The 14,944-nt window shown below is 45.9% G+C and overlaps 5 protein-coding genes across 5 annotated transcripts; 3 read left to right on the top strand and 2 right to left on the bottom strand.

Annotated features, from left to right (window-relative positions):
- Nucleotides 1–824: 824 nt before the first annotated feature.
- Nucleotides 825–2,099, bottom strand: LOC117584014 (WD repeat domain-containing protein 83). The gene is made up of 3 exons (XM_034272746.1): nucleotides 1,943–2,099; nucleotides 1,169–1,891; nucleotides 825–1,112 (listed from the first exon to the last, which is right to left on the bottom strand). Exons 1-3 carry the CDS (start codon nucleotides 2,019–2,021, stop codon nucleotides 985–987), a joined length of 930 nt encoding a protein of 309 aa, XP_034128637.1. The 5' UTR covers nucleotides 2,022–2,099; the 3' UTR covers nucleotides 825–984.
- A 311-nt stretch (nucleotides 2,100–2,410) lies between these two features.
- Nucleotides 2,411–7,522, top strand: LOC117583966 (menin). The gene is made up of 3 exons (XM_034272672.1): nucleotides 2,411–3,800; nucleotides 4,194–5,452; nucleotides 5,513–7,522. The coding sequence occupies exons 1-3, from the start codon at nucleotides 3,551–3,553 to the stop codon at nucleotides 6,296–6,298; spliced, it is 2,295 nt and encodes a 764-aa protein (XP_034128563.1). The 5' UTR covers nucleotides 2,411–3,550; the 3' UTR covers nucleotides 6,299–7,522.
- Nucleotides 7,523–8,491: 969 nt separating this feature from the next.
- LOC117583968 (probable 26S proteasome complex subunit sem1) lies at nucleotides 8,492–8,959 on the top strand. The gene is made up of 2 exons (XM_034272674.1): nucleotides 8,492–8,661; nucleotides 8,726–8,959. Exons 1-2 carry the CDS (start codon nucleotides 8,550–8,552, stop codon nucleotides 8,851–8,853), a joined length of 240 nt encoding a protein of 79 aa, XP_034128565.1. The 5' UTR covers nucleotides 8,492–8,549; the 3' UTR covers nucleotides 8,854–8,959.
- On the bottom strand, nucleotides 8,924–10,345 carry LOC117583967 (tax1-binding protein 1 homolog B). Its single transcript, XM_034272673.1, has 3 exons — nucleotides 9,961–10,345; nucleotides 9,510–9,903; nucleotides 8,924–9,457 (listed from the first exon to the last, which is right to left on the bottom strand). Exons 1-3 carry the CDS (start codon nucleotides 10,271–10,273, stop codon nucleotides 8,965–8,967), a joined length of 1,200 nt encoding a protein of 399 aa, XP_034128564.1. The 5' UTR covers nucleotides 10,274–10,345; the 3' UTR covers nucleotides 8,924–8,964.
- A 101-nt stretch (nucleotides 10,346–10,446) lies between these two features.
- Nucleotides 10,447–14,425, top strand: LOC117584185 (dynein-1-beta heavy chain, flagellar inner arm I1 complex). The gene is made up of 5 exons (XM_034272953.1): nucleotides 10,447–10,558; nucleotides 10,612–11,325; nucleotides 11,392–13,250; nucleotides 13,308–13,989; nucleotides 14,046–14,425. Exons 1-5 carry the CDS (start codon nucleotides 10,495–10,497, stop codon nucleotides 14,423–14,425), a joined length of 3,699 nt encoding a protein of 1,232 aa, XP_034128844.1. The 5' UTR covers nucleotides 10,447–10,494.
- The last annotated feature ends 519 nt before the right edge of the window (nucleotides 14,426–14,944 follow it).

The following is a 14,944-nucleotide window of genomic DNA, read 5'->3' as shown; positions in this document are numbered from 1 at the left end:
CATATAAATCAACCATAAACATATATAAATAATACATACCTAAATAAGTAACGGAACATTACATAAAATTACTACTAAAAAAATACACAGAAACACACATACATATATATACGAGTATATATAAATATAAATATATATACATAAAAGAATAAATAAATACTTTGCATACATATTTAATATGCTTTAGTACATAAGTACAACAATGTTCAGAGTTAAAAGGGCCAAGAACCCACTTTCGAGAAGCCCTAAAAACCCTAACTCCCAAAACCCCACTTATCCTCCAGTCATAAGCGAATGCCCACGCCTGTGCGAGTAGGGCCGAGCTGTCGCCATTGCTGCTGCTGCTGCATCTCTTTGGCTAAGCCGCTGCGCGGCTGCGCTCCCTGGTAGCTTCGCCAGCTACGACACCAAGTGTCCGGAGGAGTTAGCGCCCAGCCACCGCTGGCGGCTTGGTATCCCGCGCATCCGCCCCCTTCCCCTCACAAGGAGAGAGAGTATGAGAATGATCGAAGAGAGAGCAGCAGACAAACAGACAGACAGACATACCGCTCGCACAGGTGTCTGGCATTCGGGATACATATGATGGAATGTGTCGTAAGGAAACAATATGCAGGCCCGTTTACCGTTAAAAAAGAAAACGAAAAAATACATTGAAGCATACGAGTATATAAGCCAGATCATACATACAACATATTACTACATACATTCATGCTCTATAAAAACAGAAAACTAAAAAAAAAACAACAAAAAAAACTTAAAAAATACAAAGAATTATGTCAAATAAATGGTTTTTCCTTTTTCCCTCAAAAAAACAACAACTGGAGTTATGTATTTATTCTTTTGTTTATTAACCATCACTAGAATTGACTTAATCCTATTCAGACCTGACATTAAACTACGATTCTTCTACGATTTTAAACAAGAACTTAAACTTAGAGGCGAAAAACATAAACTAATTTCTTATTTCGCTAATGGAATTCAACACTACAGCTGCTCTTCCTCGATCTGCAGGTCTGTGGTGAAAACGTACATGTCCCGCCGTCTGGCGAATAGCAGCTCCTCCGACCGGCTGGGATGCGTTGCCAGTGAATGAACTACTCCGCCATTATCACCTGAAAAACAGATATTTTCAATGATTTTCAAAGCTTAGCAACTATTAAATCCGTACTTATGCGTATTCTCTGCAAGACCTTTCCCTCCAGCAGATCCCAGATGTAGGCATCCCCGGCACTGGAGCCGGCCACAATGTGCGCATCATTGGCTAAGATGCCGCACTCTATGTGATAGTCATCCGCCTGGTGTCCTTTGTATTCGGAGAGCAGTCCGCCCGTCTCACAGTCGATCAGTCGCACCACACTGTCCTGACAGCCCGCCACCAGGCACTGTTCATCCTGCGTTCTGGCCAGGTAGGTGATGGGTTCCCCGACCTTGTCGCAGATCATCTCTCCCACACGAATATCGTAATGCCGTATGCAACCGTCCAGCGAGGCGGCATATATCTTGTTCTCGTTTGTCAGAACTGTGGTGATGCAGTCGCGAGCGTCCTTCATTACCTGGACGGGATCTAGGCGACGGGTGCGTATGTCCCAGCACATGACGACATTGTCGCGGCCACCAGAAATGGCAATGGAAGAGTCCTCATTGAAGCAGACGCAACGAACGCCACCAGCATGACAGCGCAGACGACGGACAGGTGCTCCCGTGGATACATCCCAGTAGATTATGCTCTTATCCAAGCTAGAAGAGACAATGTAGCTGCTATCACAGCTGCCAGCCACGTCTGTTACCTCATCGGCATGTCCGCCATAGGTCTTCAGGAGCAGTCCGGTGGCAGGATTCCATAGTTTGACCTTCTTGTCGGAGCCGCAACTCAAGCAGTACGAGCCATCAACTAGAAATAGTTACTTTAAATGTTGGCCTTTTAATGGGGATATCAACTCACCATTATAGCGCACCGCACGCACTGCTCCCTGTTGGCAGTCTATAGTTGTTTTGCAATGGTAATTAGCAAAAGCCGGCATTGTTTTTACAATTTTGTTTTGCTTAAATACCAAAAATGCACTAGCGCCACTGGAAAAGGGCTCAAGTGAAGATACCAGCGTTAGCAAAAAAATACCAGCTTTTTGGCACTTTTCAGCATCTTTGAAGCAGTGCTGACAGAATTGCAGAGTAAATACATGCTAGATTCCAAAAAGAGCTAAAACCAACAGGAACAAGTTTTGTGACAGTTTCGTTAATATTAAATGGCATCTACCAGCATTTAGAACATTTTCAACCTTAAATTAACATATTTCCCGTTACAGTTATGCACTCTTTTGCATTCCTTTTTATTAAGTTTTGAAAAAAGTTGTTATTGTATTTGGTATATATCAAAATCGAGATGGTAAATTTTGGTATTTCGGTCCGCGGTCACACTGCTGCAAAAAGGTAAACACAACGCAATAAACGGAATTTTCTATTTACGCACTTTAACGAAACAAGCAATTAAATCGAAATAAATTGTCGGCAAATCGGGTGTGCTTTAATAATTAAGCAAATGTTGATTTCATATAGGATTCATATATTCTTCTGTTTAAATTGAGAAACTGCGTGTCAAGTGTAACTTACTTGTGGGCGGGGGTGGCGGTGCAAAGCATTAACCAACAAAAAAAAAAAGAAGTGAGAGGTGGAGAGGAGAGAAGAGCAGGTCATAAGCAAGCGAAACGCATGTCAAGCGCGACAAAAATCACCTGCCCAAAAGCCGATTTCTGATGACGTGGGCTGCAAAACGAAGGACAGCTAGCAGTCAAACGACGACGACAGGATATACACATATTTTTCCAGTGCACACACACTCGCACACACATGAGTATGCAACGCAACAAACCAGTTGTTGTTGCATATAAGTGCAAGTGAAGGAAGCCAGGCAGCATAAAGTAAGCGAAAATCCTGCTTCCAGAATAACTGCACAGCAGAAGAGCAAGAGGAGACGAACAGAAGCATGGAATAAAGGTGCATATCTGGAGAGGAGCTAAAGTTAAGAATAAGTGCATACCAGCAGAAGGTAAGGAATAACTGCACACAAGAAGAGAACAGAGAGAGAAAGAGAGAGTGAGAGAGACAAGGAGTGCACACCTGAAGAAGAGCGAAGAGAGGCCAGGAATAAAGTGCACAACCGCACACACACGTACACAAAAGGAGCAAACACAGGCAAACACAAACAAAAAAGCACAAAAAAAAGCAAGAGAAAAAGTACAAGAAAAAGGGCCCACGGACACGACGACACAAGGTGGAAAAGTAAAAAAGTTGTTTGTCAACTTGTTGGTCGCTCAAATGTGGCAGCCACAAAGAGTGGCTGCTGGCTGGCTGTACAGCTACCAAGTGGAATCCCAATCCGATACCGAAACCGTCGCCGCTTCCCGATCCTCGAGTCATTTCAAACGCAGCAGCGCCTGCGGCTAGATCGAAACAGAGCCAGTTGGAATATCTCGTGTGGAATACTCGCATTTACCTCCCCCTCGGCAACACCAACGCGCAGCAACAGCTCCCGCCCACCCCCCTCGGCAGCACTATGTCAACGGTCACGCGGAGCGCCAGCGCCAGCCCCATGGCGCTCAATGGCATCATCGACGCCAGCCTCTTTCCGCTCAAGTCCACCGCGGATGTTGTGAATCTATTCCGTCGCGCCCTCACCTCCGGCATTGAGCCCGATCTGACCCTGCTCTCCATTGTGGTGGGTTACATCGAGCTCTCGCTGACCACGGGAGAAGCGGCGTCTCAGGCGGCCGCTGCAGCCGCTGCCATGACGCAGGCGGCGACAGGTGCGTACCCATTTACCGTTAGCCGAAACCAATTAAAACGGAAGTTTAACCTGTAGTCAAGGCAGTGCGCGAAATTAGACAGTGCGTTTCAAAAGTATAGGGCCAAAAGAAGCAATAATAAAATTAAAATAAAATTTTCATTCAATAAAAATGCTTTAGGAAAAGTATAAAAAAAAAAGTTTAATATTTATTAATCTGAATTAATATTATTCTTTATTTAATAAATTTAAATAAAAGAAAACAATGAAAATCCTTGAAACCCCTTTAAAAAGTCTTTAGTTAATGAAACGCACTTTCGTTGCACCCTTAAATGTTCCGTTTTTAGTAGTTTCCGTTGTACCTTTCGAATATTCAAGAAAACTTAATCAATCGGATCTCCCCCTCTTTTGGCAGGCGGCAGCGATGTGATCATGGGCAACAGCGTTCCCTTTCCGGTGGTTACCCACGAGCTGATTGCTGGTCTGTACAAGAAGTTCCAGACAATCCTGTCGGTGGTGGAGAAGCCAAAGCCACATCGCCAGGCCACGCGCGAAATCATCAAGAAGGTGTCGGACGTTATATGGAACTCGCTGATTCGCAGCAGCTACAAGGATCGCGCCCACTTGCAGAACCTCTACAGCTATCTGTCGGGCAACAAGCTGGACTGTTTCGGTGTGGCTCTGGCCGTGGTGGCCGGCTGTCAACTTTTGGGCTACAAGGATGTGCGTTTGGCCATCTCCGAGGATCATGCTTGGGTGGTGTTTGGCCAGAAACGAGTGGAGACCATTGAGGTGACGTGGCACGGCAAGGGAAGCGAGGACAAGCGTGGACAGGATATACGCCCTGGAATCGAGTCGGGCTCTTGGCTCTATCTTGGCGGCCTGGCGGTTGTCTGCGAGCGTGGCATGGAGGTGGCCGCCATCTGTGCTGCCCTCAACATCTCACTGACGGCCAACAGCGATTGCGTGGAAGTGGCCGAACTGCAGCAGCAGTTGCTGTGGCTCCTCTACGATTTGGGGCACCTCAAGCGCTATCCCATGGCCCTGGGCACGCTCGGCGAACTGGAGGAGATCCATCGGACGCATAGCATCATCACGTGCGAGCAGCTCTACCGCGAGGCCATCGATTCGGCGCGAACGCACTACCGCAACCATCATGTCTATCCGTACACGTATCAGGGCAACTACTACAATCGTCTACTCAAGTATCGCGACGCCTTTGCCGCCTGGGCCAATGCCGCCGATGTGATCCGCTTGTACACGTATCAGTGCCGCGATGACGAGGAGATCTACAAGGAGCTGCTGGACATTGCCAACGAGCTGATTCCCTATGTAATGAAAACGGAGAGCTCGGGCCATTCGGCACGCAGCATTCTGCGGGATGCGGAGGTCTTTGCCAACCTGCTGCGCTTCTACGATGGCATCTGCCAGTGGGAGGAGGACAGCCTGACGCCCATTCTGCACATTGGCTGGGCCAAGCCGCTGGTCAATAATATAACCAAATTTGATTACGATATACGCTCACAGGTGGTCATCAAGCTGCCCGAGGATCTGGAGGCTGAGCAGGCACAAGCGGCCGCATTGGAGGCTAAAGAAGCGGCGGCAGCAGCAGCTGCAGCTGCTGCAGCAGAGGCTCTAGAGGGTAACAACAACACGGTGGTAAAGAAGGACGAGGTGAGATCAGAGGTCAAGCATTTAATTTACTTTTGTTAAATGTTTTTCTTCTCAAAATAGAAGACAAAATCTTCGGAGCTGCCGACAACATTGGCTGATCTGACCGCAGCTTGTGGCGAGAAGATATTAAATCCAGATTTTCTGCTTCAGGGCGGTGGTCAGCCTTTTGCAGAGCAAAAGCAGCAAACAGTGGCGGGGACGGACGGCGCAGAGCCCCACAATAACAACAACAATAGCAATAGCAATAACAACAATCATCACAATGCTGAAAAGGAGGCTACAAAAACAACAACAACAACAACCACAGCATCAGTAACCACTAGCAATGGAGGAAGTGGCAGCAGCGGCAGCAACTCCATTGCCATTCAGTTGCCAGTTACTAGTGAGGCAAGCCATCAAGCTGGCCAAACGCAAACCCAAACCCAAACCCCCCAAACCCATATCCAAAACCAATCACAGCACAAAGAAGCTAAACCAGAGCCAGAGGCGACTGCACCCGATGACTACGATCCCTTTGAGATAATGCTCAAGCGTCCGGTGATTGCGTTGTACAGTCAAAAGATGAAGGGCCTCAAGGATCTGCTGCTGGCCGAGAAGCTCAATACGCACGCCATATCGCTGCAGGTCACAGCACAGTCGGTGGCCTCGCGGAAGGTACGCGGCGTGGCCGAGAAGCAGTCGGCAGCGACCATCTCCGCCACCATTACGGCCATTGCATCATCATCAACGTCGTCGGGCACAGAGGGCGGTGGGGGTGGCGCTGCGGCAGGAGCATCCCTGGGCGCCTCATCGCCAGGCGGTGACTCGATAGCCGCCTCGCGGCCCAAGCGAACACGTCGCGAGTAAAATTTGTTGTCTTGAAAAAAAGAAAAAAAAATCCTTTATTATCCATATTCGAGTATATTATATATATAGATGCATACATAATGTATATAGGATGTATGCTGTCTCATATTTTTGATGTTCGATGTGTATTTATGTAGTTTGTAAGCGCAAAAGAAATCCGTTAGAGAACGCCTAGCGTTTTAAAAACAATATAACAAGAAATACAAACAATTGTAAGAGGAATAACCCAGACAGCAGATCCACAGACACACACACAGCAAGCACTTTGAAACGATGATGATATAAGCTATGCTAAGTATTTATAATGTATTTTTTTAGCTGTTATACTTTAACTCTTTGTATTTATTGCTTCTATCCACTGTCGTATCGTATACCCCCCTCCACACACTTACCGCAGTTTATTTATGTTTTATTGATTGTTTAAGCGTAACTTTATTGGTGCTCTACTTTGAACGAAACAATATAAATATTTGTTGTATTTACTGGAATGCATTTTATTGAGGCTAAGCTGCTTGTTTATTTTTTTTTTCACTCTACAAATGTACTACCCCGCGCTACACCCCATGTAATATTTAAGACGCAACAAACAGACATAAGAAAATATGTTTTTTTTTTTTGTTAAACTCAAACCGAAACGTAATGAAGCAGAAAACATAAGAAATAATACATATTTAACACTCTTCCTCTCTATATGTGATACAAACAAACACTTTTTCTAGAAAAAGCTTTCATATTATATCTTTATAAACCTTAAACTACAATACATAGAATATAACCTCCTAAAAACCACCCACTTGAAACACAAACAGACAGACAGGCGCACTTGTTTTAGGGATATCAAAATCCCCTCTATATATATGTATATGTATATCCCTGTACTTCTTCCCCCATAATTACACCCAATTAGCAAACGCAATTATGAAGCATGTCAAAAGTGTTACTCACAAATTGGAGCTTGTAACAAATTGTTAAATGATGATAATAATTGCATTCAATTCGATTTTTGATTTGATTTGTGCGTAGAGCATCTGTGATGAATAATAAATGTTTACGAGAGAGAGAGAGAAAGAGAAAAGTGGAAGATGGCCAGCCCGAAACACACACAAACAAAAACTGATAAACTGAACAACAATATAAACTAATCATTGTAATGGTGTTTTATTCCTCATATACGAGCATATTGTACAACAAGCAAAAACATTACACAAAATCAAAAACAAAACACACAAAAAACATTACAAAATAATGAAAAAAAAAAAATTTAATTATGTAGATGCAGAGCGCAGCAAAACTAAATGTTAAATGTTGAACTACCAGTTATATTAATGTAAAATTAGATACTTAAAACAAAACAAAACAAAACGATACAAATGACTATATATATGTACAATACAATATATATACATATATTTTGGCATACAAAATTTTAAACTTTAAGTGATGGAAAGATGAGAAATGGTTTTTGATTTTCTTTACATTTTGGCCAGCACAAAATCCCGTTAACGAAAGTTCGCTATGAAACAAATCAAAAACAAAAATGCAGTAAAACCCGAACAGAAACAACAATATATAAACGTATACACACACACACACACACACGTACATACATATATATTTATAAATGTTAAATAACATAAATTTTCGCTCTAATTGTTTTAAAATAGCCAACAACAGCAGCAGCAGCAGCCATTGCTCGAAGAACAACAGTTTAAATTATATGTAGTTTAAAATCCAAATGCTCAATAACCCCTTTAGCTTGAAAGTCAAATAGCCACAAGTCAAAATGTTATAAAACAATAAAAAAAAATAACTTATTTTCGGGTTCTCTATGTCGGTAGCTTCAGTTTTGCTATTGGTGTTTTTGGATTCAACGGGACCCGGCAAATTCGTTCAGTTTATCGCACAAAAATACCGATAACTGTGAAGTCACGTGTTCAATGCCATTTAGAAAGCAGAACATGAACAAAAGAAAGTCAGTTTGCTACAAAAGTCAAACAGCAAGTTTCGTTGATAAACAGCCACTTTTCAAGCCTAGTCCATAAATAATACATTATCAGCCAAAAGTAAATGACGATATTTTGATGTCGATATTGAGTCCACGGTATATTTTTTTCAACAGTATATTCCTGAGCAACAGACGGTATATTGTGTTGCTAATTCAACGGTCACACTGCCTACAAGTGACTCGGCATCAAAATAGCGTCAAGAAAATTGCAAAAACTTAAACCAAGTAAAGAGAAATATTTATAAAATGTCTGCACCCGATAAGGAAAAGGAGAAAGAGAAGGAGGAGAACACCAACAAGGGCGAGGACTTGGGTCTGCTCGAGGAAGACGACGAGTTCGAAGAGTTTCCCGCTGAAGGTGAGACCAGACCGCTTCCAATTAGAGGAGCAGAAATTATACAAAAACAAATTGTCATTTGCAGATTTCCGTGTCGGCGACGACGAGGAAGAGCTCAATGTGTGGGAGGACAACTGGGACGATGACAACGTGGAGGATGACTTCAGCCAGCAGCTGAAGGCGCATCTGGAGAGCAAGAAAATGGAAACATAATCCAGCCAAGCCAAGCCAACCCCATTTCCCCCCCGTTCGTACCTAACCATCAAAACGAGCAAACGATCAGTTAAAAATCTAGAATAAAATCAATATATTAAGTGGATCCGTTCAGTTTTTACCAAGTGCCACCAACATCTCTTCAATCACCTTGCCCATTGCCTCTTGTTCTTCTATTTGTCGCTGCAACATTTCCAAGTTCTTGGATCGCTCTTCCTCGGCTCTTTTCTGCTCTTCCAGAGCGGTCTTACGCACATCGATTTGCTGCTGGAACTTTTGGCACTCCTCATCGTACTTCTCCTTGCGCGTTTGGAACTGCTCGGCGGACTGCTGGAGCTCCGTTTTGTTGACATCAATTTCGCTGAGAAGTTTCTGATTCTGGGCCTCCAGGGCGGGCAGCTGCTTCTCCATCAGCTCCTGCTGCTTGAGGTTTTCCTTGTAATCGTCCAGCAAGCTGGCCGGCAGCACCTCCAAGGCCTTCTCTATCTCAATGACCATATTCAGATTGGCTTCTATTTTGCTGCGATGATCGTTGAAGAGTTGCTCCTGCACGGCCAACTCTTCCTTGCAATTCTCTATGTTTCGGGACATACTTTCGATTTGCCTGCAGACGCGAGATATTAATTGAAGCTCTTGGAAATGTTTTAACAACTTACTTCTTTATGTTGAGAACCTGATCATCCTCCACGACCAGCTGCTCCCAGTGCCGGATCTGACTGGTCAGCTCCGTGTGCTGAATCTCAAGCGAATCCAGCGCCGATTTCTGTTCGTTGCACGTCTTGTTGTGTTTGGCCAACTGTGCCTGAGCCTTGGGCAGCTCCTCGCGCAACTCGTTTATGGCCAACTGACAGTTTTCTATGTCAACTTTAACAGAGGCTGCCTTCTCCTTTCGATTCTCCAACTGACACCGCTTGGATGTGATTTCAGCGATGAGCGCCTCGCGCGTTCTGATGCTCTCCTCGACGGGCACAAGAACCGAACGCTTGAACAGCTTGTAGTAGGCCAAATAGTTGAACAGAAAGTCCAGTGTTTTTATTGTCTTCTTGGGCGCTAAGGAATGCAAAGGAACTAAGAGATCATCTCTAGATTTGATGCTCAGCCGCTTACCTGGCCTGATTATGTCCAGGTACGTGTAGGTCTTGTTGGGAAAGGTAATCTGCATTATTCGCTCCACTTGCCGGCACAGCTTGACCAGGAACACGCGCTTCTCCCGCGACGTATCGGTGCCTTCGTTGTCGACATTGAATGGTGGATCCGCCCGTAGTCCGAAGCAGCGCAAATACTGAACATAGACTCTGGTTAGGAACGCCTCGGTGGGATTGGCCAGATCGGTGGGACGTATATGCAGATCTGGCATCAGCGTGTTTCCTTGCTGCAGCACCATTTCCATCTCGTTGCTAATTGGCTGGTTCTTAGACATATTTGCTAAAATTAGTTTTAAATAACAAAATTCAAAGTGACGCCAAAACAAATGTGGTGTGTGACCAAGTTTGGCTACGTGAAAAGAACTGCAAATGAAATATACCACATTTGGTATTTTTCAAAGCTGTTTGATGCAACACTCGAGTAACGGTTATCTTATGCCTGTTACCATGGATTTGCTTTATTTATCTTGCTTGAAAAAACATAAAACTCGCGAAAATGACGTCCTCTAGCGCTGTAGAAGATGAACATCTTACCGACTCTGATTTGACCGATGATGAGGGTGAGTTGGGACAACGTGTATTGACCGGAATAATGAGAAACGAACAATTTAAGAGCGCAACGTGGAGCAGCGCCAGGAGGAGCTGCGTGTTGAGACACCTCGGCCGGTGTACAGCGATGAGGAATTGCATCAATTGGTGGAGTTTATACAACGCATGTGTGTGCTGAGCGGCTTGGATCATCGTGACTGGCATGAGAACTCAGTGGACATCATTCGCCGCTGGCTGTTGGAGGTCAACGAGCCTCTGCTGACTGTCTTCTATGATGAAAGCACACTGACCGCCTGCCTGGGCTTCCCAACCATGTACATCATCGACATGAGCTACTTTCGTCGCGAACCGAACGAGATCTTCAGTGTGGAGGCCTTCCACGATGAGATTCAATTCGGCACGGTTCATAGCGATGTGGATGGCTGCCTGCTGCATGTCCTGGAGTGGCTTTATATGCCCTTCTTCCGCAATTATCCCGAATGGAATGAGACTGTACGCCAGCGCTTTTGCTCGAGCATGGATAGGTTTCTGGGATTCCTTACGGGCATGCACTACCAGATTGGTGGCATGGCCGTGCTCTATGTTCCCGGTGTGATCAAACAGCTTGGAGGCGGTGAAGGTGGAGTGGTCAAGGTGGACAGGCAGCTGGCCAGGAGCCTGGAAGGCATTGCGCTCTATTGGACAACTCAAATACGCACCATGCTGGGCGATTGCACATTGACGGTGCCACACGATTTGGTCACGGTGCAGGATGAGTTTGAGTTCTGGGAATATCGTTGTAGGTAAAGCAAATCTCTCTTACAAAATCATTCTAAATTAATGCCATTCCCTGCCCCGATCCTAGATGAAGTTCTGCAGGGCATCAACGCCCAATTGGCGCAGTCGGATGTGGCAAAGGTGTTCCATGTGCTGCGACACTCCAACTCCGTTCACATGCCCCAAATGGATGAGCTCATAGCGACGGCCAAGCTGGAGCTGCTGCAATCTTTGTCCAACTTGAAGTATCTCCAACTGCTGATCGAGCCCTGCTCCAAAATTGAGCTGTCCAGCAGCCCGGCAGAGCTTACAAAGCTGCTGCCCAGCATAATCCATCTGGTGCGCTTCATTTGGCTGAATTCGGAGCACTATAACACACGGGAGCTCATCACGGGTCTTTTTCGGAATCTCAGCAATCAGATTATCAAATTCTGCACCGAGCAGACCAAAGTGCAGGAGATACTCCAGGGACGTCCGCGCTTTGGCATCGAGATGTGCAACATGTCCATCGAATGTTGTTTGGTCTACAAGGGAATCTATGAGGAAATATCGAGGCAGCACAGCCAAGTGGATTGGCAGCTGGACGAGGGCATCATCTTCAATCATGTGGATGCCTTTGTGGAGCGGCTCAACGATGTGATTGATATTTGCGAGTCCATGATTGTATTTGGACGAATGGATGAGCACGAGACCATACCCAGGGCAGAGTTTGGCGGCACCAGAGGCGCGGAGCTGGACAAGATTGCGGCGAATGTGGAGAATACCTTTCTGGAGACACTCGGGAAGCTGCAACGCTGCTGTGGGCCACAGTCGATCATCCTGAATGTGCATCGCGAGGATTGGTACGACGAGGTGGCCATGTATCGTGCGAATGTCCAGCACTTGGAGGAAACCGTTCAGCGTTTGATCTTCAATGTGTTTCAGCATGTTTGCAATGTCGAGGAGGCACTGGAAGGACTGCAAGCCATGCTCTTCTACTCTTATCGCCATCACGGCACTCTGAGGAAGACTTTCCTGCGGGAGGTGAGTCGCTTGTGGCGCATGTTCTCCCAGGAAATGGATGCCACATCGAGAAAGCTGCTGGAGTGTCGACAGCAACCAGAATCCTGGCTCTCCCCTCATGTCTCCCGTGCCCTTAACTACCGCATAAATCTGGAACGCCTCAGCTGGCTGCGCAATCGTTTGAAGAGCGCCGCATGGCTGCCGGCCGTCAAGGAGGCTGCTGCCACGCTGGCAAAGTTCGATTCGCTGCGCAAGGAGTACGATCGAGAGTCGCGCCAGGCGTACGAGGATTGGCAAACGGAATGCTGTGGCTGGTCAGCCGATCTCAACCAGAGACTCGAGCGCTATCTGATAATACGCAGCAAGCAGGCGAGAGGTTTGCTCGAGTGCAACATAGACCCAGCTGTGGTCGAGATCTGTGAGCAAGCGCAGCACTTTGAGCGTTTGGCTCTCCCCATTCCAAGTACCATTAAAAAGTTCTACGAGCGAAGTGACAGCCTGAGATCTGCGTACAACAGCGTCACCCAGCTGTGTCTCAGCTACAATCGCATCCTCATGGGCCTCACCGACCGCGAACGTAAGCTATTTCGACCGCTCATGCTAGCCTGCGATCGGCACTTGGCGCCGGGCATCTTCAAACACACCTACGGCGACGATTTAAGCGAGCAAACGTTCTTCGAAGAATGCGGGGAGTTTCTACGAGACTTTCAGGAGATTGTGCACATTTACAAGCGCGCGAATCGAGGTGTGGCCAGGTGCTGCGAAAAGATTTGCGACACCACGCTGCTGCGCTTTAATTTCATGGGCGCCGTGGACATATCCGTGCTGCAGCAGCAGCTATCCGGCTGGCTAACCAGCGCTGGCAATACACTCAGAAATTATTACAACAATATTGTGGAGCTACTTTCTGCTTTCAGCAGGCAGTTTCATTTGGTTAAAGATGAGGTGAGTGGATGGAGTGGCCATGGATACATCTGAGAATGCTTTGCCTTTGGTTTTTAGATGTCTGCCGAGTGGATTCTTTATGTAAACGGTCTGGACGATATGCTGGCCAATGCATTCATGACCAGTGCACGCAGCTCGCTGACCAAGCTCTTCGAAGCGCTGCATCGCGATGAGGACATGGCACCAGCACCCATTTTGGTACTGGAATCGGATGTGAAGGAGGGTCGGATTGTGTTTAGCCCGGATATGGATGAAATTGGCACTATCCTGTGTGGCGTGATTGATAATATTCGCTGCATGTTGGATCAGTTTCCTCGTTTGGGCTACAAGCTGCGGCTGCCCAAGGCAGAGCAGCGTCAGGGATTCGCTGGAGTGTTTCGCGAGGATCAGGAATGCTCCGAGCTGATGCGCAGCATTCAAGCGGAAATATCCAAGCAGCGGCAGGAGATGGACAGCTACCAAGAGCACTGGAATCATCATCGCATGCTGTGGGAAAACACCGAAGAACAGTTCACCCAACGACTGCTCAAGAGTGACCGAACAGCGGGAGTGTTTGAGGGTGGCATTGAACATTATAGCGCCCTGGCCGATGATGTGTCCTTTGTGGATGCCATCACGAATGTTTACTTCATTTTAATCAATCAGAATGCTCTGAAGAGTACCATTTTGGATTGGATAGAGAAATGGCAGGCGTTGAATATTAAAATGCTGCTGGATCATGCCACCAACTGGATGAGATGTGCGAATGCATACTCGTAATTCTCCAAATCCTCATCTAATTATCTTCTCTTACAGCAACCTATCGCTATATGCGTCGGAATGAGCGGAATGTGATGATGGTGCCGCGCACAATTCGCGAAACGTTGGCTGCCAAACAGCTCTTCGAACGTTTGGTCCGGGAGGTGCCGCTCAAACAGGCGACCTTTACACCCATGCTGGAGCTGTTTGTGCTGCTGCACAAATATCAAGTAAAGCTGGCCGACAAGACGCACGAGCAGGTGCTCGGCTTGGAATCCGCTTGGTTGCACTACCTTCAGACCTTGAGCGAGGCGGATGAGATGCTCGACAATGAAGGCGATGAAAACAAATTGGAGCTGGCCAAGCAGGCGGAGAAATTCAGGTTTATATTGAAGGAGTTCCTCGAGGATTTCTACTCTAAATTGCCCAAGAAATAGCTGAGGTTTTTATGTACATTTTGCATATATTTAATATTTTATTTATGTTTTATAGATTATGCTGAATGAATGAGCTGCCATTTTGATGTCACATACACTTTAATAGTTTCTCCTTTTCAGTGGTGAACGTTAAGTTATAAAATGTAAATGCAGTTTGAGTAAAAAAACCACAAACAAGCTTGCAACTGAATGTAATTAAGTTTGCTGCTGATTAAGCACTGCGTTAATGTGCGGTTTCGGGCAATTAGTTGTGGTGTACAATGCCAGTTGTGGGTGTTGGTTGTGGTTTGCATTATTAACGCTGTTAATGCTTACTCAGATCCGAAAGGAAAACACTAGAAAACTGTGCGGCAGAGTGTGACCAGAGTTGTAAGCCGCATTCCGTACGGTTACACTCCTCAGACAGCTGCTGTTGTGTGTTTGTTTACATTTTGTGCATTTTTAAAAGTAAAGAAAATATTGAACAAGAAATGTATCAAAGACTACTTTTGATGGGATTAGCGGCTCTTATAATAGCGA

Source organism: Drosophila guanche, unplaced genomic scaffold, assembly GCF_900245975.1.
Source record: "Drosophila guanche unplaced genomic scaffold, DGUA_6, whole genome shotgun sequence".
NCBI classification, from domain to species: domain Eukaryota; kingdom Metazoa; phylum Arthropoda; class Insecta; order Diptera; family Drosophilidae; genus Drosophila; species Drosophila guanche.
The sequence above is the reverse complement of the archived record's forward strand: the minus strand, read 5'-3'. Positions and strand labels throughout refer to the sequence as shown.

Coding starts and splice junctions, on each gene's coding strand:
- LOC117584014 (XM_034272746.1), bottom strand. CDS start 2,021: ATGCCGGCTTTTGCTAATTACCATTGCAAAACAACTATAGACTGCCAA. Junction 1,892..1,942: donor GCGTGCGGTGCGCTATAATG/GTGAGTTGATAT, acceptor AACTATTTCTAG/TTGATGGCTCGTACTGCTTG. Junction 1,113..1,168: donor CTTGCAGAGAATACGCATAA/GTACGGATTTAA, acceptor TCTGTTTTTCAG/GTGATAATGGCGGAGTAGTT.
- LOC117583966 (XM_034272672.1), top strand. CDS start 3,551: ATGTCAACGGTCACGCGGAGCGCCAGCGCCAGCCCCATGGCGCTCAAT. Junction 3,801..4,193: donor CATGACGCAGGCGGCGACAG/GTGCGTACCCAT, acceptor CTCTTTTGGCAG/GCGGCAGCGATGTGATCATG. Junction 5,453..5,512: donor CGGTGGTAAAGAAGGACGAG/GTGAGATCAGAG, acceptor TTCTCAAAATAG/AAGACAAAATCTTCGGAGCT.
- LOC117583968 (XM_034272674.1), top strand. CDS start 8,550: ATGTCTGCACCCGATAAGGAAAAGGAGAAAGAGAAGGAGGAGAACACC. Junction 8,662..8,725: donor CGAAGAGTTTCCCGCTGAAG/GTGAGACCAGAC, acceptor TGTCATTTGCAG/ATTTCCGTGTCGGCGACGAC.
- LOC117583967 (XM_034272673.1), bottom strand. CDS start 10,273: ATGTCTAAGAACCAGCCAATTAGCAACGAGATGGAAATGGTGCTGCAG. Junction 9,904..9,960: donor CCTGGACATAATCAGGCCAG/GTAAGCGGCTGA, acceptor TGCATTCCTTAG/CGCCCAAGAAGACAATAAAA. Junction 9,458..9,509: donor CAGGTTCTCAACATAAAGAA/GTAAGTTGTTAA, acceptor TCGCGTCTGCAG/GCAAATCGAAAGTATGTCCC.
- LOC117584185 (XM_034272953.1), top strand. CDS start 10,495: ATGACGTCCTCTAGCGCTGTAGAAGATGAACATCTTACCGACTCTGAT. Junction 10,559..10,611: donor TGATTTGACCGATGATGAGG/GTGAGTTGGGAC, acceptor GAACAATTTAAG/AGCGCAACGTGGAGCAGCGC. Junction 11,326..11,391: donor TGAGTTCTGGGAATATCGTT/GTAGGTAAAGCA, acceptor CCCCGATCCTAG/ATGAAGTTCTGCAGGGCATC.